The sequence below is a fragment of the Prionailurus bengalensis genome, chromosome B4 (genome assembly GCF_016509475.1).
Source record: "Prionailurus bengalensis isolate Pbe53 chromosome B4, Fcat_Pben_1.1_paternal_pri, whole genome shotgun sequence".
Taxonomy (NCBI): Eukaryota; Metazoa; Chordata; class Mammalia; order Carnivora; family Felidae; genus Prionailurus; species Prionailurus bengalensis.
Genome location: NC_057358.1, coordinates 88,105,076 through 88,132,687, shown reverse-complemented (window position 1 = coordinate 88,132,687; position 27,612 = coordinate 88,105,076). Strand labels below are relative to the sequence as shown.

General features: G+C 35.4%; 1 protein-coding gene across 7 annotated transcripts in view; it reads right to left on the bottom strand.

Annotated features, from left to right (window-relative positions):
• Nucleotides 1-27,612, bottom strand: part of MON2 (MON2 homolog, regulator of endosome-to-Golgi trafficking) — a 119,204-nt gene that overhangs the window by 38,778 nt on the left and 52,814 nt on the right. For 5 of the 7 annotated variants that reach the window (XM_043564773.1, XM_043564777.1, XM_043564775.1 and 2 more), the window contains exons 12-24: nucleotides 24,032-24,264; nucleotides 21,848-21,929; nucleotides 21,089-21,273; nucleotides 19,809-19,921; nucleotides 12,392-12,496; nucleotides 11,952-12,032; nucleotides 11,800-11,873; nucleotides 11,449-11,539; nucleotides 6,891-6,992; nucleotides 5,950-5,952; nucleotides 5,651-5,761; nucleotides 3,925-4,100; nucleotides 1,034-1,196 (exon numbers count right to left, since the gene is read on the bottom strand). In XM_043564773.1, coding sequence (XP_043420708.1) covers nucleotides 1,034-1,196; nucleotides 3,925-4,100; nucleotides 5,651-5,761; nucleotides 5,950-5,952; nucleotides 6,891-6,992; nucleotides 11,449-11,539; nucleotides 11,800-11,873; nucleotides 11,952-12,032; nucleotides 12,392-12,496; nucleotides 19,809-19,921; nucleotides 21,089-21,273; nucleotides 21,848-21,929; nucleotides 24,032-24,264 — 1,519 coding nt within the window. The remainder of the gene's footprint in view (nucleotides 1-1,033; nucleotides 1,197-3,924; nucleotides 4,101-5,650; nucleotides 5,762-5,949; nucleotides 5,953-6,890; nucleotides 6,993-11,448; nucleotides 11,540-11,799; nucleotides 11,874-11,951; nucleotides 12,033-12,391; nucleotides 12,497-19,808; nucleotides 19,922-21,088; nucleotides 21,274-21,847; nucleotides 21,930-24,031; nucleotides 24,265-27,612) is intronic. The other 2 variants (XM_043564776.1, XM_043564774.1) reach the window with 1 other exon arrangement.

Here is a 27,612-nt window from a genome sequence, read left to right as displayed (position 1 = left end):
TATAGTCAACACTGAATTAAATACTCTTTGGGAGGGATTCTATATGTGTGCTTATTTTCTTTCCTATGATTACATTTTAATAGTAACTTATCTAGCTTGTGAGGGATATCTGACTTTAAAATTTTCTGGCTTATAGAGGCATCTGGGTGGCTCAGAAGGTTAAAAGTGTCGGACTCTTTCATTTCAGCTCAGGTCCTGATCTCATGGTTCAGGAGTTCAAGCCCCACGTTGGGCACCTCGCTAACAGTGCTGAATCTGTTTGGGATTCTCTCTCCCTCTCTCTCTGCCCCTCTCTTGCTCATGCTCCCCCACTCAAAAATACATAAACTTTAAAAAAATAAAAGTAAATAAATAAAAACTTTTGGCTTATAATAAACTTTTAAAAGTGTAAATAATTGCCTTTAAATGCATTTATATTGGAAACAGCTTTGTTTATTAATGTACTATTAATAACATCCTAACTTAGATTTTACTTCTACATTCAAAGTGAGTAAAATGAGGCTCAAAAGGTCAGTCATTAAACAATTAACAACAGGCACAGAGAATTAAAATACAAGTATATCTGTTCCAACAGTCAAGGCTCTTCCATTAACATATGCCTTCTAGTAGCTAACGAAGCAGAGGGGATGAACTACAGGACCATGCAAAGACTTTTATTGGAGTTTTATTTACTAAATAAGTAGTACATGAAAATGTTGCTACTAAAACAATATTGAAAATCAATTAATCCTTACACAAGAGTCACATAAATATTTCTCTTTTATGTACTATTACTTGTTTACTAAATCGTCTCATGACAAACCTTTTAAAGCGAAATTTCAGCTCAATAGATAAAGATTATTCCAAATATTCTATCAATGAATTATTTCTTAAATTATGTGATTTAATCCTTCATGCAAAATAAAAGTTTAGCACTTAAATGTCATTCAAACAACCCCCATAAAACAAAAAGCCCATTTGCTTAGCATTCATTCTTAATTGCCTAACAACCATTTCTAAATTATATGATCACAAGAAAGGCAGTAATACTTACCAATAAACCTATTGAAGTTAAACTAATATTAAGTTCTTGGTTATGAAGTCCAAAGCTACCTGCTACATCTACAACAATCTGCAGGCATGTGCAAGGCATTGTTGGTAGAAAATCTGTCACAACCAACTGAAGACACTGGAATGCAGTTCGTATCAAGGATTCTCTAAAAAAAATGAAAAATAAATATATATTTATGCACTTAAAAGAAATGTAAGTAAAAATATACACCTTACAATAATTTGAACCAAGTTAAATTCTATTCTAAAATTTGAACAAGAGGGGTGCCTGGGTGGTTCAGTAGGTTAAGCATCAGATTCTTGATTTCAGTTCAGGCCATGATCTCAAGGTTTCTGAGTTCGAGCCCCATGTCAGGTTCCTTGTTGACAGTGCAGAGTCTGCTTGGGATTGTCTTTCTCTGCCCCTCCCTTGTTCATGCTCTCTCTCTCTCAAAATAAATAAAAATAAACTTTAAAATTTGGACCAAAAAATCTCCCCTAATATAGGTCATACAGTATTTTAACATCTACATAATGTAAAAGAGAGATACTTATACTTAAATAAATTAACAAACAAAACTGAAGAAAGGATGTTGTATCAACCAGCCAAACAAAAGTTAAACATTAACAAAAAAAGGAAATTGACTATAGCTACTTTCTCACTACTATATCCCACAAATCTAGCATGGTGCCCAGCATATGCAAATAGACACTTAATGAAAATGAGTTCCCCATTCTTTTTTATGTATATCTCATTTAAAATAATCCATCTAGTCTGCATAAGAAAATAGTATACTCTGAATTTCAAATGAAGAGATAAGAAGTATTTGACTTTAGGGGCACCTGGGTGGCTTGTTCCTTGAGTGACCGACTTTGGCTCAGGTTATGATTTCATGGTTCATTGAGTTCAAGTCCCTCATTGGACTTGATGCTATCAGTGCAGAGCCCACTTCAGATCCTCTGGCCCTCTCTCTCTGCCCCTTCCCTGCTTGTGGTCTCTCTTTCTCTCTCTCTCTCAAAAATAAACATTTTTTTTTTAAAGAAGCATTTGACTTTAGAGAGAAATGGCAGTGGGAAAAAATAATAACAAAAGTGAATTATAATAGCTAACACTTACTGTTTGCTATGTCATGTACTTCCTGTTTTACATGTACTAAATAATATCTTACAACAACATCCTATTTTATAACTGCACTGTAAATTAGGAGAAGAAATTTTAGCTTGATTTAAGCTATCGCTGGCTTCCTTCCACTTGAATCATCTCAGTATTTTGTAGAATTTAAGGAAATTTACTGCTACAAATAAATAAGAAAGATCAATTTTCCATAATAGTCTCAAGCATTTCAACCATACAAAACTCCTCAACTAGTCATCATGTAAGATGGCATGAATTCTGCTGCAGAATGAGACAAATATATCCACACATCTAATAGACCTTTCCACTGCAATGTTTCACTTTAAACTAAACAAGTCCATTTTGCTCTTCCTTCAGTATTCACTACTTAGTTAATACCACCACCATTCATTAAGCTGCCTAAGTCAGAAATGTGGGAGTCATTCCCTTATTCTATTTCCTATTTCACCCTTCACCTCTATAGTCAATCTGCTAAGTAGCTCAAATCCATCTCCTCCTGTCTTTTTTTTTTTTTTTTAACATTTATTTATTATTGAGAGACAGAGAGAGACAGAGCATGAGCATGGGAGAGGCAGAGAGACTGGGAGACACAGAATCCAAAGCAGGCTCCAGGCTCTGAGCTGTCAGCACAGAGCCCAACGCGGGGCTAGAACTCACAAACTGGGAGATCATGACCTGAGCTGAAGTTAGATGCTTAACTGACTGAGCCACCCAGGCGCCCCATCATCTCCTCCTTTCTATCTCTAGAGAGCACTACAGGCTCTCTCATTTCCCCCCACCCCTCCAGGGTACTGTTAAAGTGATAGAGCTCAAATGCACATCACAATGTTCCTTTGCTTAAAACTCCTAAATGTCTCTCAAATGGACTGAGGACAAATCCAAATACATAGTTTATAAAAGCATGTAAGGTCCCTCATAATTTTGGCTCAGCCCCACTCCAGGGACACAGGCTCTTCCCACTGGAATCCTATTCTTTGGAGCATAACAGACTATTCTTATTAGGATCCTAACATAGACCTTGTTCCTTTTCCATAAGATTCTAGTTTTAGAGCAAGAGCTACCCAACTGTGTAATCATTGAAACTAGCAAGCATAGTATTTAGAATATACTAGGCACAGAATAAATGAACAATAAAATTTTAATTTTTTTTTTCAACGTTTATTTATTTTCGGGACAGAGAGAGACAGAGCATGAACAGGGGAGGGGCAGAGAGAGAGGGAGACACAGAATCGGAAACAGGCTCCAGGTTCTGAGCCATCAGCCCAAGCCCAGGGGCTTGAACTCACGGACCGCAAGATCGTGACCTGGCTGAAGTCGGACGCTTAACCGACTGCGCCACCCAGGTGCCCCTGAACAATAAAATTTTAAAAGTCACTTAAAAGCAAATTCTTAGATTTCCCAATATATGCAGAGAAGTCCTAAGTGTTAATTTATATCTTATCAAATATTTATTTTAATGATATAAACCCCAATCTTTGGATGTGTTACAAAATTTTTTAGCTTGGTGCATTTATATTAATTATGAACTTTGTATTCTTGTACAAATGTCAAATAAACAGCAATTTTTCCATCCTTCCAAAACAAAGGTGAGCCCTAATAATTCACTCCAGCCAACTGGAGGTAGGATTAAGAAAAAATGATTCTAGATCTTAGACTTAAACAGGAAGGGCATACATAAAAAATTACCACTTCTGCAACATTTTAGGATGAATTCATTCTTTACCTCTATTACTTTCTGGATGTTAGTTTTAAAAACTTACCCTTGATCATTTCTGATTGCTCCCATGACTCCAAGCACTAATGGCCATCCAGGCCCAAGACTGTCTCCCTGACTCTGAAGAATCTGTAACACACATTCTAATTGCTTAAGTCGGATATCTGGATGGTTAATACTGGACATTTCTTTCAATGGGTTCAATAAAAGCAACTGTAGTCTCTGAAAAGAGGGCAGGAAACTAATTAGAAAGAGAAGCTTTATTGTTACTTTTTAAATTTAAATTCACCTCCACTCAGACTGTAAGAGTAAATAAAAACTTTTCTACTAAAACAAACACTGATTTCTCTGAAGTAATTAAGAGATTTATACATCACCTTTTTTTAAAATAAGAGAAATAAAAACCTATCTTTAACATGTTCAATTTCAGATTAAATGGAGTGACTATGCGTTAAAGGACACTAATTAAAGACCCGTATAGAAATTAATCTCAATAAAGGAAATGTGTCTATATACATCTAGCTATATCTGGAGAGAGGAAATAATCCCCAATTTCTAAAACTATCTTTCATAATTTACTCTGTTAATATACATCACGTTTTGTTTGTTTATTTTGAGCAGCAGGCAAAATATTTTGAGCAGCAGGCAAAAGTTTATTGGAATATACAATTAGAAAGGAAGAATAGTAGGAAAGCTCTCTTTACAGAGAGGGGACATTCAAAAGTGAATGCCCCTATATCACATACATTTAAATTTAAAATTCTTAATACTACTAAAAAGTGAGTAAGTATGGTACCCATTAACAAAGACAGCATCAAACGATTAGAATCCACTGGAGTAAAGACAGCATTCTTTTCTAGTCCTTTCAAGACCTGAAAGCACTTGCATCATTTTTACCTGTTTTCTCTTCAAGGATTCATTTATTTGGTTCACTGATTGAAAAAACATTTAAGCTCTCACCTATGTGTCAGGTATTACAGTGAATAGGATTTGGATAAGGGTTTTCTTTTCAAAAAACTTAAACTGTAACAGGAAAAAAACATGAAGTCACTAAAATTTAAGCTGTATAAGAACATATATCTTTTCTGTCTTGCTCATCATTCTATTCCAAGAGCTAAATCACTGGGTAGCATCTTGTATGTACTCAGTAACTATGTATTGAGTAAATTTATAGAATACAATCACCATCTTCATTCCTACTCAATCTTCAAACAAAAGAACTTCGGTGGACTTTTAAAAAACCGTTTAAGAGATCTATAAATGATTATATGAGTCAGGACAAAGGACTCAAGACAAAAATAAATTGGGGAAGTACAAAGGAACTTTTTAAATTATTTAAAAATAAAAACCCATTTTATTGTACTTGTCTCTTCTACCACTTGCTTTTCTCCCCATGTAAGGATAATTAGAGAAAAAAATTAGGAATAGTTAGGGACCAAAGCAAGGAGGCTAATAAAGTAGGGCCTCAAAATAAAGTCTTAGCAATGCATGAACAGGGAAACTTCCACAATGGGAGCCCAATTCTAAGTAATTTAGCAGCTTTAATTCTGTGTCATTCACAAGAAGGTTTTCATGACTTTTAATAAAGATAATCCTAAAAAACCAGACATACCAGTCTTCTGTATGATATCCATGGCCTACATATAAAATATTAAACAACACCCATTCTCAGAATATCATCGATTTGATAAATTAAGAAAAAGACTACACATAGGAGAGGATGATTTTACATTAAAAATTTTTTTAAAACAAGGTAACTTTTTTTTTTTTACCTGGTTTTGTGAAAGTGGAGGATCATGACTAAATGTTAATCCTGCTTTAATAAGTGAAGTTAAAGCTTCTGCTCCCCATTCTCTCATTCGAGAGTTTGGATGCTGGCACACCTGAAGACAAAACATTGAACAAAAATTAAATATTTAATTTGTACACTTAAGCTACATATCACACATCAACTGAGAAAAGAAAAATTTAAATATAACATTTTGTATTCTTTCACATTTTAAAAATTATATGAAATGTTCACCAATAAGGGCTGAATAAAAAATTGTATCTAAAATGGAAGTAAGCTTACCTTCTGTATAAGGGGCAAAGGAAGCAATAGAGAGACAGAAAATAAAAGATGAAACTAAACAAGTCACAGAAAAAAAAGGATTTCAAAAAAGTAAATTATATCATCAGAGTAAACAAAAGCAGCAAGCTGATACTAAGGTTCCTAATCAGGCCAACCCTCATAATCAAATACTATGCTAAGATTTTAAAAACTTATTTTTGTGCCATTTGATGAGAATGTCTAGGACAAGAAAATCTGCATTTTTCCTCTATAATAATTCATAAAAGTAATCCCAACAAAATGGGGAAAAAAAATAAAGAAAAGTTCAAGCTCATTTGTTTCTCTTATGAAGAGTAATACCTTTCCTAGCTTACTAAAATAATACAAAATGATCGTGGAAACTAAACCTAAAGTTCACATACACACGCGTACTAACAGAAGCAACCATTACTGAGAATCAGCCAATTATTACCAGTCACTCCAACTTGAACACAAGAGTATACAAATCCGGATGAAATTCCCTGGCACTATCTACAATTAGTGATACCACACAGGCTTTTTCCCTTTAGAGAAGAGCTATCTCAGAATCACAGGAAAGGTTATAAAGGAACAGTGTTTATAATGAACTCTCAGCCCCAAATGCCTTAAAGTTTCAGAACTAGCTGAAACTGAGGTGGATCAAGAGACTCTGTAACAAAAGAAAGAGGACCCAAGCTAACAGCTAGAGGAAACTTCAGAGATTTCACTGATGTGTCACCCATTATCAGTGTAAAACACCAACCTATTCCTTCCCCAAGGCAATCATTGCAAAACTTTAGTCCCTAATGAAATACACAGACATAAAGACAAGGGGAAAAAAGTTAATGTTGATTGTTCACATGGTCATCCAGAATCCGTAGTTCAATGTGTCTATCTTTATTCTTAACAAAAGTAAATACAGCATTTAAGAAAAAAGAAGTTACCTCAAGTAGATGGCCAGTTAGAGGTCTCCAAAGAATTTCTATTCGGTGCATGTTAACTAGACCAGTTTCTAACAATTTGGCAACAGCAAAAAGAGATGGTTCCTAGAGAGAAAACATATTGCATTTTGATATTGTAAGAAATTTTTAGTACCTCAACTATAAATAAAACTGACGATACTCTGAAAAGCATGACTATAATTAATATATAATTAGTAATAATCATAACAGAACCTTAGTTATCATGAGACAAGACTTTCTGAAACCCACCCTCAAGTATCCAGGATAGATTCTAATTATAAAATTTGGTTAGGAAGAGAATGCTTTCATGAGAAAAAAGTGAAAAATTCAAAATTATTCCAGACACAGAGTGGCTACTCTTCTGACCAGAAAGAAAGATGCATTCTGTTATAGACTAAACTGTGTCCCCTTAAAAATATCTATGTTGAACCCTACCCCCGAGGTGATGGTCTCTGGAGATAGGGCCTATACGGGGTAATCAAGGTTAAGTGAGGTAATAAGGTGAAACTCTGGTAAGATAGGATTAGTGTCTTAAAAGAAGAGACACCAGAGAGCTTCCTGGCATGCTCTTGAGCACTCCTTCCCACCATGTGAAGACCCAGTGAGAAGACTGCTATCTTTCAAAGCAGGAAAAGAGTCCTCACTTGAGGACCACCATGCTGGCATCTTGATCCCAGACTTACAGCCTAGGCTGATTGATATATATTCTTACTAGTGCAGTCTTCAAATGTCCACGTTTTATGTGTGAATGTCAGGAAGTATGAAAAAATCCGAAAAGAAACAACAGAGACCAGGGGAAAGAAGTATAGAGTCAGGAATGAGGCAGATATTGGAACTGTGAGTTTAGGAAATAACAGAAAAAATACCAGAGACAGGTGACAAACCCCTCTCCTCAGTTGCTAGCATTTCACCAACCAGAAAAGGAATCAGTATTGCTTTAAGACAAATTTGGCCAGGCTGACCTTTGCTGCATGCACTAATGTTACAGGCACCCTAAAAATTTGTGTGGTAGAGGAATGTACCATTGTAGAAACAGTATGATACAGTGGTTAAGACTGACATTTGTGAAGTTTTAATTGACTAGGACCTCATTTCAACTCTACCACTTAATAGGTATGTAACTTGAATAAGTTACTACTTTTACTAAAATTTTTAAAATTTTTTTAATGTTTATTTAAAAGCAAGAGAGACAGAGCATGGTCAGGGGAGGGGCAGAGAGGGAGACGCAGAATTCGAAGCAGGCTCCAAGCTCCGAGTTGTCAGCACAGAGCCCGAAGCAGGGCTCGAACTCACAGAATATGAGATCGTGACCTGAGCCGAAGTCAGACGCCCAACCGACTGGGCCACCCAAGCGCCCCTCACTAAAATTTTTTAAATCTATACGATGGGGTAATAATATACAGAGACAACCACATGTTAGAAAGTATCTGGCAGATAATAAGTCCTCATAAATGTTGCCTAATATGATTTTCTCCTCCTCCTCCTCCTCCTTCTTAGCCCCAACATGGGGCTTGAACTCACAACCCTGGGATCAAGAGTCAGATGCTCTACCAACCGAGCCAGCCAGCCACCCCATTCTTCTGCTAATTCTAACCAGGATGAACACAGGAATCGTGTGGCATTTAAAAAAATGTACAAGCTCAGAGCCTGGAGCCTGCTTCGGATTCTGTCTCCCTCTCTCTCTGCCCCTCCCCTGCTCACACTCTGTCTCTCTTTCTCCCTCTCAAAAATAAATAAACATCAAAAAAAAATTTTTGTTTTTAAATGTACAAATGCCCACACCTCATAACCAGATTCTTATTCAGAAAGCCTAGAATGTATTCCCGGCATTTGCATTTTTAAAAAACTCCACAGCAGACTTTGATGCACACAAAAGTTACAGCCACTAGTGAAGTGGTTAAGAATAAAGCTCTAGAATGAGACCTATGTGGGTTCAAATCCAAGTTCTACCAATTACTAAATACGTGATCCCAGGCAGATTAAACTCTCTATTTTCATATTTCATCTGTAAAAAGGGGAAACTACCGCCAAACCTCACAGAGTTGTTTTAAATTATTAAATTAAACATTTAAGTGCCTGGCATACAGTAAACTATGAAGAATATTTTTGTCATTGTTATACTGAGTTTGGTAATATGTCTGCACAAGTATCATCCACCACACCTTCTTTCAGGGAAGAATTTGCAAGCTTCATCATAAGCTACTTCTCAACACATTAGCAAAAATTCCTGAAATGAGGACCAAAAATGAGATGACTTTAAATCCACACTAAAGAACACTGATATATATATCTTTCATTTTAATTTTTTAAAAATTTTTTAATGTTTATTTATTTTTGAGAGAGACAGAGACAGAGAGAGAGAGAGAGAGAGAGAGAGAGAGAGAGAGAGATAGTGATCATGAGCAGGGGAGAAGCAGAGAGACAGAGGGAGACCCAGAATCTGAAGCAGGCACCAGGCTCTGAGCTGTCAGCGCAGTGCCCAATACAGGGTTAGAACTCACGAACTGTGTGATCATGACCTGAGCCAAAGTCAGATGCTCAACTGACTGAGCCACCCAGGTACCCCAATATATATATATATCTTTAATCCCTAGAATGTTTAACTCACTCAGAAGAGCTGACATTGTCAAAGTTTTTTTTAATAATGAAGAAAAATATAAAAGTTTCTAATTTTAACATCTGCATATTTATAATAATTTTTATAAAAAGCACAACTGAATAATAAATTGTTCTTTGCCTCCATTTAAACATTTTTTAATATTTTTATAACATTACAACATTAATACATGCAGCAAAGGTCAGCCTGGCCGTATTTGTCTAAAATTTTTATAGTTTATATTTTTATAAATTTTTATTTCCATTCCACATTTATCACTTCGCTTTACAATATTAAATCCTAAAAGAGAGAAACGAGAATCCATTCTCAGGAACATAATCTCCATTCCAACGCATCCATTTTTTTCAACATTTGTTCCTTCTAAGCCTCCCTGAAATATATCTGCTCCAACCACTCTCTTGAAATTGTATTCTTCCAGCATAATTATAAACATCAAATCCCTATTTTTTCTCAATTCTCATTGATCTTGACTTCTTGTAACATTTTTCTTTTGATTTCCATGAACTTGCTCTTTCTTATGTAAATTATACCATTCCTTCAATATCCACCTCCAATCACAAACCAATTCATGTTAATTAATCTTAATTCTTTTAGTAGAAATATGCACTTAGAAACATCTTCTATAATAGGACACTAAAGATTCATAGAATATGTCTCACATCACTTAGTATCTATAACTATTTATTTAGACTCTTATACCATTTAAACTGCCACTTAACCATGAGCCAGTAGTAGTTCACATGCTGTTAGAAAGTAAAAATCTTAAATATCCTTTATATTTCTTAGCACTATCATGTATACAGTACACATACCATGGTTACTGAGTTAATACGTAAATTCTCAAGACATTACCACAGAAACTTGCTCAGATTTCATTAAAGTACTCTATTAAAAATATATTTGTGTGTTGAGTTAATCTTAAAGATTCAGGATTATTAAGGATATCAAGAAATTTACTACTTTACTGTATTTTATATTACCCATGCCTTAATTTGGAGTAAAGTATAAAACATATTTTCAAACACCTACATGTTTATGTAATACTCTAACTATATGCTATAATATATGAAACTTCTCCTTAATAAGACCTCATTGGTTAATCTTTAAATGAGTCCTACAGATGACAAGCCACAATACAAAGAATTATAATTGAAGACTAAGCAGACAACATAATTTTGGATCCTACAGATACATGTTAAACAAGTTACGAAGCTGCATTCTCTGCTTTTTAATCATGTTCTAGGTATCTTCACTTATTTGTAAATGGTTACACCATATTTATTTTAAAACACAGAAGGCATTTTATTTTACATAATTTCTAAAATATAAACAAATCCATATATTCTTGTGCTGTCCAAGTATAATAGAAAATGATATTTTGATTACAGAAAGAAATGCTCTTGAATGCCAATATTCAAAAGTACCATATTCTATTCATTCAGTCAATGAGTAAAGGAAAAATTTAATTTTCAAGGTAGGGAGAATCATTACCTTTACTAAGAAATGATTAGCTCCTTATTTCCATCCCAATGAAGGCAAGAGAAACTGAGACATATATATATTGCTTGACTTAAACCTTGTATTGTCCCAATCATAAATTGAAATTACAAATATTATTGTGACATTCTATGGAATTCATTTATAAATGTGGTATTACATATATTCTTTTAAAAAATGTTTCTTAAAATATTCAGTACACAACAGAAATGGACACAATTTAAATTTACAATACATTAGACATATCACAAACCACATAATGTCCTCTTCACTCCCTCTTCAACCAATAACCCTAAATGGCAAAGCTCAACACAGACTGGAAGAAAGTATTAGTCCCACTACTAAAATACTAAGATCACTATGAGTGTACATCTTATTTAACTCAATAATGTACCATATTTAAAACAGAAAGACAGAATATCACACCTTATTATTTCCATAGGCCATATCCATTGCTTCTAGGGATAAGGAGCAAAGTGCATTTATTAAATGATGCAATGATACATCATCAAGATACCTATAATGAAAATGAAGAAGTATGACATTCTGATCTAAAATATACAGCTAATAATATTTCTTTCAATTTCAAAAACTGATTCTTTTTTTTTAAATTTATTTATTGTTTAATTTATATCCAAGTTAGTTAGCATATGGTGCAACAATGATTTCAGGAGTAGATTCCTTAATGCCCCTTACCCATTTAGACCATCCCCCCCCCCAGCCCCTCTAGCAACTCTGTTTGTTCTCTATATTTAAGAGTCAAAAACTGATTCTTACTGTGAGCTTTCAAACAATCTTGAAAGTATATTGGAAATCACTGGTAAATCTGTCATCACTGCTGTTGTGAGAACCTAAGAGAAGAGTACAATTAAATGTAACATATGAACATATTGAGAAGCACAAATTCAGTAAGACTAACTACAGCTTACTGTACTGGGTCCTTCTACAGCTCTCCCAGGTTTCAAGGCACCACCACTACTAGGCTTTAATCCCAGAATCCATACAAGATGCTGTAAAATTAAAGAAAAAAAAATAACTAAATTTGTAAAATTGTAAAAACCCTAATAACTAAAATTAAAAGTCATTAGTAACTCTTAATAACTAAAATTAAAATCAGAAGTAGGTTTCCAAAATAATTAAATTTAAATCGGTAACTGCTATTCATATAAAATACTTAAAACACCAAGCATAGGCAGAACTTAGGCCATTAAGAGAAGCCACATCTTTTTTCTTTTCCAACTTTTCCTTCTTCAAACTTACTGCCTATTCTTTAGGCTTCCCCAAACTACCAACAGGCATTGCTTAATTTAATTGGTAGCACCTAGATATAAAAAGAACACTGATCTTTGACTCAGAGCCTACAACATACCTGTAGGGTCGCCAAGACAAGTTGCCATGATGTTCCAAGAACAGCTCCATGGCAGTGTGCCAAGTTAAGTAAAGTCCTCATACACTGGATATTTTTGGAAGTGAGCTATATTTAAATAAATATATATTTGTAAGAATTGTTATGCATTCTTGTAAAGCAGGATTATCATATTCAAATATTTTTTAAATAAAAAAACAAATATATTAAGAAAATAGGTGTGGATGGTTTGTATAGAACAAATTAATTTGCTTAAAAATTGTGTTACCATCATTGTTATGATAATGTCAGTTGTCTTCTAAAGGTATCAATCATCCAAGTAAAATAAATAACTCTAACAACAAAATCTGGCAAACAAAAAGAAAGGTACAGGGGACAGAGTTAACATGGCAGAGTAGTATAGGGACCTTGAGCTTGTCTTGTCCCTGAAACACAGCTAGATCAGCATCAAGACATTTTGAACACCTAAGAAATTGATCTCATGATAAATGCAACAATTTGCATAATATGAGCCAGAGAACTTGGCAGGAATGTCATGCAGAGGGGTGAAATAGGGGAGAGAAAAACCGTGGAGCTGCAGAGTAGGGTGCCATTTTCACAGAGAGAGGGCAGAGAAAGGGGGAGAGTGCAGAGCATCAGGATTGCTCAAGAAAAGCACTCCCCACCCCGACAGAAGCTGGAGAGAAAGAGAAGGAAAGAGTGAGAACACTCACAGGGAACTGGACAACACATCTGTTCTCCAAAACCATTAATGGAGAGAGGGGAGAGGGTTTCAATACCACCAGGGTTCTATAAACAATGGAGCGCAATGTCTGAAGGTTCAGAGATCAGTGCCTGACGATGCTCCAGTGAAGAAGTAGGGCAAATCCCCAGGAATAGGCAATGTGGACTGAGGGATCCATGTGCAACACAGAGAGAAGCAGTTCTCCTGTCTGGAGTGCATTTGATAGAGGCTATCTGTCCTCCCCATTGGCAAAAGTCCCAGCGGACCCTGGAGAGCTGTCACGTTTACTGATAGTAGAACAAAGGCACCAGAGTACAGCAAAACTGGCTGGGGTATGATTCAAAAACTCTGAGCCACTGCCACTGCATGATCGCACAAATATTTTCTAGGGAAAGCCAGCATCTGGTGATTGCTCAGCGAACCCCCCTCCCCCCACCTCAGAGAATCAGTGCAGGTCAAAGATGAAGGTGTCTGTGAAGTATGGGGTTTTGAAACACAGCCCCATCTGAGATAAAACTGTGGAGGGAGGCATTACCTGGCAGGCAGGCAGCTTGGACACAGACAGGGTAAAGGCAAGGAGCAGACAGAAGCCTGATACAAAGGAGGGGTACTTGATCACGCATCTGTGAGGGCACGAAATTCCTAATCCAGAGACTAGAGAGCTGGGTTAAGCTATTTTCACCCCTCGCCCATGCATTCACAGACCAGGATTGACCCCACTGAGCTAAGCAGCACCACCAAGTGAAGAATACAGCTGATACACCAAGCCCTGCCCACCTGCGTCCTCCAGAGACATCCCCCAGAAGACCAGCACAAATCCTCTCCACGTGCTTAGTCTACTGACCATAGAGTGCGTCAAAGTTTCAGTTCTAGGGGCGCCTGGGTGGCTCAGTCGGTTGGGCGTCCGACTTCGGCTCAGGTCATGATCTCACGGTCCGTGAGTTTGAGCCCCGTGTCGGGCTCTGTGCTGACAGCTCAGAGCCTGGAGCCTGCTTCAGATTCTGTGTCTCCCTCTCTCTCTGACCCTCCCCTGTTCATGCTCTGTCTCTCTCTGTCTCAAAAATAAATAAACATTAAAAAAATTAAAAAAAAAAGTTTCAGTTCTAGGGGAAACTGGATTTAACTTTATTCAGGTTTCGTTCTGTTTGCTTGTTTGTTGGTTTGTTTTCTTTGCTTCTATTTTTGCTTATGCTGTTTTCTTTTTTCTTTCTTTTCTTTCTCTTTCTTGGATACATAAAGAGCAATTTTTATCCTATTTTATTTTATTCTATTATTAAACATTTTTTAATTAATTTAAAATTTTAATTTAATTTAATTTAAAAAATTTTACTTTTTTTCCCCTCTTTTTTCTATCAAACCTCTCTCCACAAGAAGACTGAAATACACCTAAGATCTGGCTTCCTTTATTTGATTTTGTTTTGTTTTAATATTACTTTCTTATTAACTTTTTTCTTCCTTCAAAATGACATGATGAGAAATTCACCCCAAAAGAAAGAAGAGGAAGAAATGATGGCCAGGATTTAATCAACACAGATATAAGTACGACAGTCTGAACTAGAATTTAAAACCATGATTATAAGAATACTAGCTGGGGTTGAAAACAGAATAGAAGACACCAGGAAATCTCTTTCTGCAGAAATAAGAGCTAAAATCCCGTTAGGATGAAATTAAAAATGCTATCACCGAGATGCAATCTCAAATGGATGATATGATGGCAAAGATGGATGAAGCAGAGCAGTGAATCTGTAATTCAGAAGATAAAATTATGGAAAATAATGAAGCAAAAAAAGAGGGAAACAAAGGCGAAAGATCACCATACAAGACTTAAGAGAACTGAAAGATTTATTAAGGAGGAATAATATTCATATCATAGGAATCCCAGAAGATGAAGAGAGAGAAGAGGGGCAGAAGGTTTATGTGAGCAAATTATAACTAAAAACTTTCCTAATCTGGGGAAGAACACAGACATCAAAATACAAGAAGCACAGAGAACTCCCACTGGACTGAACAAAAACTAACCATCACCAAGGCATACTGTAGTCAAATTCACAAAATACACAGACAAGGAGATGATCATGAAAGCAGAAAGTGAAAAAAAAGTCTTTAACCTACAAGGAAAGACAGATCACGTTCATGGCAAATCTGTCCAAAGAAACTTGGCAGGCCAGAAAGGAGTGGCAGGAAATATGCAACGTGCTGAATTGGAAAAATATGCAGCCAAGAATTATCCAGCAAGGCTGTAATTCAGAATAGAAAGAGAGACAGAGTTTCCCAGACAAACAAAAACTAAAGGAGTTCATGACCACTAAACTAGCCCTGCAAGAAATTTTAAGGGGGACTCTTTGGAGAAAAAAAAATGAAACAAAACAAAAGAGACCAAAAGTAACAAAGACTAGAAAGGACTGGAAAATGTCACCAGAAACACCACTCTACAGGTAACACAGAGGCACAAAATTCATATCTTTCAATAACCACTCTAAATGTAAGTAGACTAAATCTTCCAATCAAAAGACATAGGTATCATAATGGATAAAAAAACAAGACCTGATCTATATGCTTACTACAAGAGACTCATTTTATACCTAAAGGCACCTGCAGATTGAAAGTAAGGGGATGGAGAACTATTTATCATGCTAATGGACATCAAAAGAAGGCCAGAGGAGCCATTCTTATATCAGACAAACTAGATTTTAAAACAAAAACTGTAACAAAAGATGAAGAAGGGCATTATATCATAATTAAGGAGTCTATTCACCAAGAAGAATGAACAATTGTAAATATTTATGCCAACTTGAAAGCACCCAAACACATGAATCAATTCATCACAAACATACTGAAAGTCATTAATAATAATACAGTAATAGTAGGGGAATTTAACACCCCACTCTAGCAATGGACACAACATCTAAGCAGAGAATCAACAAGGAAACAATGACATGCTGGACCAGATAGACTTAACAGATATATTCAGAACATTTCATCCTAAAGCAGCAGAGTACACATTCTTCTCAAGTGCACATGGAACATTCTCCAGAGTAGATCACATAATGGGACACAAATCAGCCCTCGTCAAATACAAAAAGACCTATATCATCCCATGCAGATTTTCAGATCACAAAGCTATGAAACTTGAAGTCAACCACAAGAAAATATTTGGGAAGATCACAAATACTTGGAGATTAAAGAACATTCTACTAAAGAAAGAATGGGTTAACCAAGAAATTAAAGAGGAAATTAAAAAAAGTACATGGAAGCCAATGAAAATGAAAACACGACAGTCCAAAGCCTTTGGGAAGTAGCAAAGGCCGTCATAAGAGGGTAGTATATAGCAATCCAGCCCTTCTTAAATAAGGAAGAAATGTCTCAAATATACAACTTAACCTTACATCTAAAGGAGCTGGAAAAAGAAGAGAAAATAAAGCCCAAAACCAGGAGAAGGGAAATAATAAAAATCAGAACAGAAATCAATACTGAAATTAAAACAAACAAAAAACAAAAAAAAAGGGAACAGATCAACAAAACCAGAAGCTGGTTCTTTGAAAGAATTAATAAAAATAATCAGACTTACCAAAAAGAAAAAGGAAAGTACCCAAATAAATAAAATCACTAATGAAAACAGAGAGATCACAACCAATACTGCAGAAATACAAACAACGATTAGAGAATATTTTGAGCAATTGAATGCCAACAAATTGGGCAATCTGGAGGAAATGTATAAAGTCCTAGAAACATATAAACTACCGAAACTGGAATAGGAAGAAATACTAAATTTGAACTGACCCATAACCAGTAAAGAAATTCAATCAGTCATCAAAAATCTGCCAACAAACAAGAGTCCAGGGCTGGATCGATGTCCACGGGAATTTTACCAAACATTCAAAGAAGAGTTAATACCTATTCGTTTCAAGCTGTTCCCCAAAATACGATGGACAGAAAGTTACCAAACTCATTCTATGAGGCCAACATTACCTGATTCCAAAACCAGACAAAGACCCTACTAAAAAGGAGAATTATAGAACAATTTCCCCGATGAACATGGATGCGAAAACTCTCAACAAGATACTAGCAAACTGAATCCAACAATACATTAAAAGAATTATTCACCATAATCAAGTGGGATTTATTCCTGGGATGCAGCGGTGGTTCAATATCCACAAATCATTCAATGTGACACATCACATTAATAAAAGAAAGAATAAGAACCACATGATCCTCTCAATAGATACAGGAAAAACATTTGACAAAATACTGCATTCTTTCGTGATAAAAACCCTCAAGAAAGTAGAGATAGAAGGAACACACCTCAACATCATAAAGGCCATATGCAAAAGACCCTAATATCATCATTGTTCAACATAGTACTAAAAATCCTAGCCTCAGCAATCAGACAACAAAAAGAAACAAAGGCATACAAATCGGCAAGGAAGAAGTCAAACTATCACTCTTCACAGACAACATGATACTCTATGTGGAAAACCTGAAAGACTCCACCAAAAAAATGCTAGAACTGATACATGAATTCAGTAAAGTCACAGGATATAAAATCTACGTACAGAAATTGGCTGCATTTCTATACACCAATAATGAAACAGCAGAATATCAAGGTATCGATCTCATTTACAACTGCACCAAAAATCATAAAATACCTAAGAATAACCCTAACCAAAGAGGTAAAAGATCTGTATGCTGAAAACTATAGAAAGCTTATGAAAGAAACTGAGAAGAGACAAAGAAATGGAAAACATCATGCTCATGGGTCAGAAGAACAAATACTGTTAAAATGTTAATACTACCCATAGCAATCTACACATTTAATGCAATCCCTACCAAAATAACACCAGCATTCTTCACAGAGCTAGAACAAACAATCCTAAAATTTGTATGGAACCAAAAAAGACCCCAAATAGCCAAAGCAATCTTGAAAAAGAAAACCAAAGCTGGAGGCATCACAATCCCGAACTTCAAGATGTATTAAAAAGCTGTAGTCATCAAGAGAGTATGGTACACAAAAACAGACACATATATCATTGGAACAGAATAGAGAATCCAGAAATGGACCCACAAATGTATGGCCATGTAATCTTTGACAAAGCAAGAAAGAAAATGCAATGGAAAAAAAAGACAGTCTCCTCAGCAAATGGTATAGGGAAAACTGGTCAGTGACATCCAGAAGAATGAATCTGGACTGCTTTCTTACACCATACACAAAAATAAACTCAAACGGATGAAAGACCTGAATTTAAGACAGGAAACCATAAAAATCCTAGAGGAGAAAACAGGCAACAACCTCTTTGACCTCAGCCACAGCAATTCCTTACTAGACATGTCACTGGAAGCAAGGGAAACAAAATCAAAAAAGAACTGCTGGGACCTCATCAAGATAAAAAGTCTGCACAGGGAAGGACAGTCAACAAATCTAAAAGGCAACCGATGGAATGGGAGAAGATATTTCCAAATGACATATCAGATAAAGGGTTAGTATCCAAAATCTATAAAGAATTTATCAAACTAAAAATCCAAAACACCAATAATCCGGTGAAGAAATGGGCAGAAGACATGAACAGACACTTTTCCAAGGAAGACATCCAGATGGCTTAGACACATGAAACGATGTTCAACATCACTCATCATCAGAGAAATACAAATCAAAACCATAACGAGATACCACCTCACACCTGTCAGAATGGCTAAAATGAACAACAGGTGTTGGCAAGGTTGAGGAGAAAAGGGAACACTTTTGCACTTCTGGTGGGAATGCAAACTGGTGCAGCCGCTCTGGAAAACAGTACGGAGATTTCTCAAAAAATTAAAAATAGAGCTACCCTACAATCCAGCAATTGCATACTAGCTATTTATCCAAAGGATACAAAAATGCTGATTTGAAGGGGCACATGCACCCCAATATTTACAACACTATCAACAACAAAGTATGGAAAGGGCTCAAATGTCCATTAACTGATGAATGGATAAAGAAGACGTGGTTTATATAGGGGCACCTGAGTGGCTCAGTCGGTTAAGCATCTGATTTCAGCTCAGGTAATGATCTCTCTGTGAGTTCGAGCCTCTCTCAACAGCTCAGAGCCTGGAGCCTGCTTCGGATTCTGTGTCTCCCTCTCTCTCTGCCCCTCCCCTGCTTGCACTCGGTCTCTCTATCTCTCTCAAAAATAAACAAACATTAAAAAAAAAATTTTTTTTAAAGATGTGGTATATACATACAATGAATATTACCCAGCAATCAAAAAAGAATGAAATCTTGCCATTTGCAACAACATGGATAGAACGAGAGTATATTGTACTAAGTGAAATAAGTCAGACAGAGAAAGACAAATACCATATGATTTCACTCATGTAGAATTTATGAAACAAAAAAGAAAAATATAGGGGTAGGGAAGGAAAAATAAGATAAAAATAGAGATGAAGGAAAACCATAAGAGACTCTTAAGTATAGAACAAACTGAGGGTTGCTGGAGAGGTGTTGGATGGGGGAAATGGACTAAATGGGTGATGGGCATTAAGGAGGGCTCTTGTTGGGATGAGCACTAGGTGTTATATGTAAGTGATGAATCACTAAATTCTATTCTTGAAACCATTATTACACTACATGTTAACTCACTTGGATTTAAAAAATAAAAAAAGAAAGGTATAATAATTTTGCTGGATAGTTAATTGGTAACTAAGGTAAGAAAAGTCATTCACCATTACTGTTCCTTGAGGCTGGACTGCCAGAGGTTGACCAACTGCCACAACTTGCTGGTGAGATTCACTTGATGGACTTATCATCATAACACTCTGGCCCTGAATGGAATATGCTAGAACACAAAGGAAAGCTTAAATAATTAAGATATACTTTTCACATTATTCCAAGTAATGTTGTATTTTAAAACATTAATTTGATTAAACTAAGTTCAACTATGACACTTATGCAGTTACCTATTATCTATATGCAAACATTTTTGAAATTCAGGAGGTATAAAAACCAATATAATTTAAGCAAATTTTAAGTAATTTTCTATATAACTTTTTAAAATTATAAAACTTAGGTATACTTTTTCACAAGCAAAATAGAATTAGGACACATGGAGTATTTTAACATATATTCCCAGTAAACTTTTATAGTTAAAGTTAGATGTCAAATCTCACATTTTCAGTCTGAAAACTAAATACCATCTTGAAATATATTTCTATTACATGTAACAAACCTGAGTGTTTTCAAAGTATTCAACAAGAAAAAAAACATCTGAACGTTAAAAGCAGCATTATTGTTCTACTAGTTCGTTGAAAAAAATAAAAACAAAAACAAACAAAAAAACACCACTACTTTTTTTAATTTTTTTTAAGTTTATTTATTTATTTTAAGTAATCTCTAGACCCAATGTGGGGCTCAAACTCATGACCTCGAGATCAAGAGTTGCACATTTCACTGACTGAGCCAGCCAGGCACCCCAAACCACCATTTCCATAGTATGATATAGTTTACAACAGACTTCTAGATTTATTTTCTTTTTAAAATTTTTTTTAATGTTTGTTTATTTTTGAGAGAGACAGACAGTCAAAGCATAAGTGGGGAAGGGGCAGAGAGAGATGGAGACACTGAATCCAAAACTGGCCCCAGGCTCTGAGCTGTCAGCTCAGATCCCGATGCTGAGCTCGAACTCACAAGCCATGAGATCACAACATGAGCCGAAATTTGATGTTTAACCATCTGAGCCACCCAGGCACCCTGGAAATTTATTTTCTTTTATCCTCACTATTATTGTTGAAAATTGGTATTATTCTCCCTGCACTCCCATTGTTTTAAAGAGATGGAAAAAATGTAAGCTCTGGGTCACAGACCGAGAGAAGTCTGCAGACTTCTCGCAGAGGTCATAGTCAGAGAGTAAAACAGGTAGGCTTGAACTAGGAATTTCTATAATATTTTCTCTACATAATGCCACATCACTAGATGAAAAAAAACTCCGAGTAAGCTGAAGTCTTACATTTGTTGGAAAGCGTGGCTGCGGTGGTGGTATTCAGCACAGTAAGAGCATAATGGGGGGGCAGGGAACCTTTGCATATTGCAGTTATAAAGGCGTCTCTTGAAGTTACAAGGCCCAGTCTTCCACAAAGAGCAGCCATAGTCAGTTCAGCTTTTAAAATATTCTCAGTGGCAGCTTCATCTGTGCTGAAAAGATAAAGTATTGTATTTAATATGATTAATTTATGTTTAATTATACTGCAAACATGATGTGCAATTAGGTATTCAGTGGAGTTTTAAGAAAATCTATAGACAAATAACAGCAAAATATACTTAAGGAATTTTAACTAATCAACATAATATCTGAAAATCTGAATTGGGTGAAAGCAATATATAATACATATTTCATTATTGAAGAAAATGGTTAAGCACTCAAAGATTTAACTTAAAATATCAAGCATTTTAAAATCAGTAAATTCTGCCATTCTGGAAAACAAATCAAAGTTACTGATAATCATCATCACTGTAAAAGTAATAGTAAGGCTTGACGTGAAAAAAAAATTCTGTAATTTTAGGATTGGATTTTCCGTTAAAACATTATGACAACTACTCTGGTGGGGAGCAGGGCAAGAATAGGAGGAAGGGGGGAGGTGGCAGAAAAAGAATAATGTCCAAAAACTAATATTAAGAAATAAATCTTAAGACAAATTGAAGTAACAATTTTAATGTTTGTTTCTTATTAACTGTCACATGCAATATAAAAATTATAAAGACTTAATACCTGGCATCAAGAAGGAGTGAGAGAGCAGCAAGTAAACCACACCAGCAGGCATTCACCATTTCTTCCCAAACAGCTCTACTGACTTAAATGACAAAAACACACAATACTTCATGATAACATAATATTTGACAAAATGCTATTCTAAAACCTCCCTAGTCATATGATGATACATTATATATTCCATCAACAACTCAATTATAATACTAAAATCTATAATATTTATATATTTGAACCAATGAAAACTTAAAAACCACACCAGAGTTTCAGAATTCAAAAAGTTAACTTACTGGTGTGTGTGTGTGTGTGTGTGTAATGTCAGCTCCTTTTCCCTTCCCCTTCATTGGGCCAATCTTTCAGCCTCTGTGATCAGCTAAGAGTGATCAGCTGGTTCAGCCAGGAGATTGGTCACACACACACACACACACACACACACACACACACACACACACATTGGGAATCAAGTAAATAAAGCGAATCCACTGAATAAACTGGGACCAAGTTTTCATTGTTGGAGAAGGTAATTACAAACATGGAAAGTTGAAAATAAACCTTGTGGTATTAAACCAGAACTGGAGAAACCTCATTTACACAGACATTTTTAGACAGGCATTTTTAAAATGTAGAGAGATGTATGCTTGTGTGTGCATGTGTATGCGTGCATTTCTTTTTCAAGCAGTAAAAAGCACACTAGTGCCCATGTGTTAGTTTCCAAATACTATTCTAAACTAAAAGAAGCTAGGGCTCCTTAGATAAATAACTGAATCCTGGGCTTGGCAAGAAAAATCAAAGATGAGTTTAGAACATTTTGTTGTGTCAGATAGTAAGGTAGAGGTCAGAAAATGACAAAAGGACATAGTGACCAGTTTGAAAGGGGTCCCACTGGCAATGTCAGGAACAATCTGAGTGTTAAACCAAATAATGATAATCACAGATTGCAACCCTTCAATAAAATAAAATTCCATTCTGCCATTCTGGGGGAAAAAAAAAAAATCAAAGCAACTGATAATCATCATCACTGTAAAAGTAGTAGTAAGGCTTGAAGTGAAAAAAACATTCTGTAATTTTAGGACTGTATTTGCCATTAAAACATCAGGGCAAGAATAGCAGGAAGGGGGGAGGTGGCAGAAAAAGAATAATGTCCAATACATAAAAAATAATATAAATGAATAAATCTTAAAAAAAATAAATGGGAGAGAAGGAAAAGCTCTCTTTAATATTTTAGATTAGTCTCAAAATATTTCTCCACAAAAAGTTCATAATTATTTTTACATTGAAGAAACCAGCCAGACATATTAACCAAATGGTAACATTACCAATAATGAGACATGCTGACACTGTATGCTCCTGACATGTTGATACACTAAGTATAATGCAGCAACATTTCTATGGTAAAAATGAATAAATTGAATCTAATTATGAGGAAACAAAAGACAAACCCAAACTGACTGAGCTACCCTTCAAAAGGGTCAAGGTCATATAAAACAAGAAAAAACTAAGGACATGTTCTAGATTAAAGGACAGTATAGCAACATGAAACTAAATTCAACAGGTAATCCCAGAACATAAAAGACCTCATTGGGGGGCGCCTGGAGGGCTCAACTGGTTAAGCCTCCGACTCTTGGTTTTGGTTCGGGTCATAATCTCATAGTTCATGAATTCAACTCTTGCATGAGGCTCTACGCTGACAGTGCAAAGCCTGCTTGGGATTATCTCTTTCTCTCCCTCTATCTGCCTCACTCTGGCTCACACTGTCTGTCTCTCTCTCTAAAAAAAGAAAACAAAAACAAAAACAAAAACAAAAAGGAAAAGGAAAAGGAAAAGAAATAGAAAAAAAGACATCATTGGGGCAACTGGCAAAATTTGAATAAGGTCTCAAATTAGATAATACTGGGCTAATGCTAAATTTATGATGGGACTGTACTGTAGTTATATAGGAAACTGTCCTTATTTTTTAGAAAACACTGAAGTATTAAGGGGAAATTGGGCATTATGTCTGCAACTTATTCTCTAATAGTTAAAAAGGTAAAAAGTATAGTGACATATATAAATACAATTACACAAATATGGTACTGTTAACAATTGGGAAATCAGGGTGAAGGATATATGGGAACTCTAGTATCTGTGCAACTTTTCTGTAAATTTCAAATTATTTCAAAATAAAAGTTAAAAATACATCACATATACCTATTTCCTTATCCATTTGGTCTGACGTTGACTGTGATTCTTGCCGTTCTGATGACTGTGTTGGTGAAGAAGCTGCTTCAGTGGTAGTCTGACATTCTGTTTCAACCTCTCCTAACTCTCCTTCAATCATACTAGTGATTCCACGTACAAGGTCTAGCAAACAGTGGAATGCCACAGACATAGCATAACCTTCTGGTATAGTTGGGGGCTCAACTTTGTCCAACATCTCTAGGCTGAAATTATGAGAAAATCAGAACACTAATTAAAAGCCACGATAATGAAAATACATGAAAGGACTTCCATAATTTGTAGTCTACAGAAATTAAGAGCAACAAACTGCAAAAGTGAATGGACATTACTGAGTTTGTGTTGTTCGGAGGAGGGCTCCCTTCTCAGTATTCTAAGAAACTGATTAGAAAAATTAAGGTCTGACCACTTCCATAACTAATTAGTTTAATAACTTACTTTTTTGTCTCTCCCCACAAGATGTGCCAATATTTTCATTAAATGTTGGCACTAGAAAAATAAAAGACATGCAAAATAGTGTAAGACTAAGTGGATTATAAAACCACTCAAATCTGACTAAGGTGCTTTCAAAATAAGGTGCTATCAAATCAATCCTTTAAATGGGAAGACACTTTCACACTGAGAAAGTATTACTGTGAGATATCCAGCTTAGCTATCATCTCAGATACAATATGTCAACAGAGTAAGAATAATACTCAGAGCTTCAGTATGTCAAAGTCACATTTTAGAGCAGTTTCTACCCCATAGTTAAAACAAAGCTTTCAAAAGGGAAGATAAATCTTTTGTATTAAGTCATGGCAAATAAAGAGTTATGGTTTTAAGTTCCTTAAAACTGAAATCTGTCAAGATAAATCAATGGAAAAAGAACTGGTGGTACTGGAACAACTGGATATTCATATGTAAATGAATGATGGTGGATCTACCTTGCACCATATACAAAAATTAACTCAAAATGTATGAACGACCTAAATGTAAGGGCTAAAACTAAAAACTCTTAGTTGAAAACCTGGGAAAAAATCTCCACAACCTCACATTAAGTACTGATTTGTTAGATATGATGCCAAAAGCACAAGCAACAGAAGAAAAAATAAATTGAATTCATCAAAATTAAAAAATATTGTCCTTCAAAGGATACTGTTAAGAAAGTGAAAGGCAATCCACAGAATAGCAAATCATATATCTAATAGGGGACTAAAGAATATATAACACTTATAGCTAAATAATAATAAAAAATAAATAAAAAGGAGCAAAGGATCTGAAAAGACATTTCTCCCAAGATGATATATAAATGGCCAATAAACACATGAATAAGAAACTCAAAGTCATCAGTTTTTAGAGAAATTCAAGTTGAAATATGGTAAGATAACATTTAATATCCACTAGGATGGCTATGATCAAAAGACTATGACAATAATCAAAAGATAGTAATAAGCATTGCTCAGGATGTAGAGAAATCTGAACCCTCATATACTGTTGGTGGGAATGTAAAATGGTACAGTCTCTTGGGAAAATAGTTTGGCAGTTCTTCAAAAGTTAAACATCCACAACTACATGACCCAGCAATTCTACTCCTAGGTATATATCCAAGAAAAATGAAAACATATGTCTAAGCAAAAAAGTTACACACAAATGCTTACAGCAGCATTATCTCTAAAAGCCAAAAAGTGGAAACAACCCAAATGCCCATCAAATGATGGATAAACAAAATGCAGTACATCCATAAATCAGAATTATTTACCCATAAAAAGAAGTGAAACAGTGATATATCCTACAACATGGATGAACCTTCAAAACATGCTAAGTGAAAGCCTGAACAAAAGAATATTTATTGTACGATTACTTTTATATGAAATATCCAGAATAGGCAAATCAGTAGAGATGCAAGGTAGATTCATGGTTGCTAGGGGGTGGGGAAAGGGAGACTGAGGAATGACTGATAATGGGTAAGGGTTTCTTTCTGGGGTGATGAAAAAGTTCTGGAATTAAATGGTAGTTACTGTTGTATATAGCTTTTGAATACAATGAAACCATAAATTATACACTAAGACTAAATTTTATGGTTTGTGAATTACATCTATACATACAATTGAAATCACTAAAGATTACAATAAAAAAAGTTAATAAAAGGGGTGCCTGGGTGGCTCAGTCAGTTAAGCATCTGACTCCTGATTTTGGCTCAGGTCATGATCTCATGGTTTGATGAGTTCGAGCCCCACATCGAGCTCTGTGCTGACTTTACAGAGCCTGCTTGGGATTTTCATACTCTCTCCCTCTCTCTGTCCCTCTCTGTCCCTCCCTCCCCTCCCCCCGCCCCTCCCTGGCTTGTGCTCTCTCTGTTTCTCTCAAAATAAATAAATAAATTTGAAAAAATTATTTTAAAAAATTAAAGTTAATAAAAGAGATTTCCTACTTCAAATCCTAAAAGTCCCTGAATCATAATCAAGACTGGAGGTAGGTAATTTATAAATAAATGCAAAACTCAAAGTAAATAGCTATCATTTGTTGTGCAATTACTCATGGCCCGGGACTTTAAGGTATTTTTTTGGTGCATTTTGTCGTGTTTAAACTCCACACAAAACCCCTAAAAGACACAGATGATGAAACCAAGGACTATGGTGACACCGCTACCAATCAGCAGTTCTTAACCCAAGTCTGATTCTAAAGTCTATCAATTTAGCTCCTAGCATGTGCCGGCTCTGAGTATTTTAAAATTTAGGTATTCAATAAAAATATAAATACATTCTTGATCAAGAGATCTAAGCTCAAACAGCAAGGGTAAATTTTCTGGATTCAACTGTATAAAGCCACACATTAAGCCTATCAGCACTAATTGTTTTTTTTCAGACAAATCTCTACTTTCAAAGAACAAATGATCTACTGTGAAAATGCATCTAAAACAGATAATATAATCTTAATATCCAAAACTCCAATCCCCAAATTCTATGGTAAAGACTTTAAGTGCCAGAATAGTTAGGAGAAAAAAGGTGATTTATGTTTATTTATACCACAACCTATAACATGGCCTACACTTTCTTACCTCAATATTTCAGGGCTAGTTTATTAGAATCACTACATAAATTCCAGTTTTAGATAAAATGTAACTCATTTATTTAAATATTTTTAAATTTAGGTAAACTTGCAAAACTGTCACAAGCCCAACTTTGAAAGAAACCACAGTGTAATTAATCTGAAAGAATATGTCAACAATACTTAGGTCAAAACTACTTCTGAGGGCACCTGGGTGGCTCAGTCAGTTAAGTGTCCGACTTCAGCTCAGGTCACAATCTCATGGTTCGTGAGTTCGAGCCCCGCATCAGGCTCTGTGCTGATAGCTCAGAGCCTGGAGCCTGCTTCAGATTCTGTGTCCCCCTCTCTCTCTGCCCCTCCCCTGCTCATGCTCTGTCTCTATCTCTCTCAAAAATAAATAAACATTAAAAAAATTTTTAAAAAACAAAAAAACTACTTCTGTCTGTACATCACTTAAGTTTTCAAACGATTACATACTTAAAAAAGTCAATACATGAACAGAATACACAATCAAGATTTCCATTTTT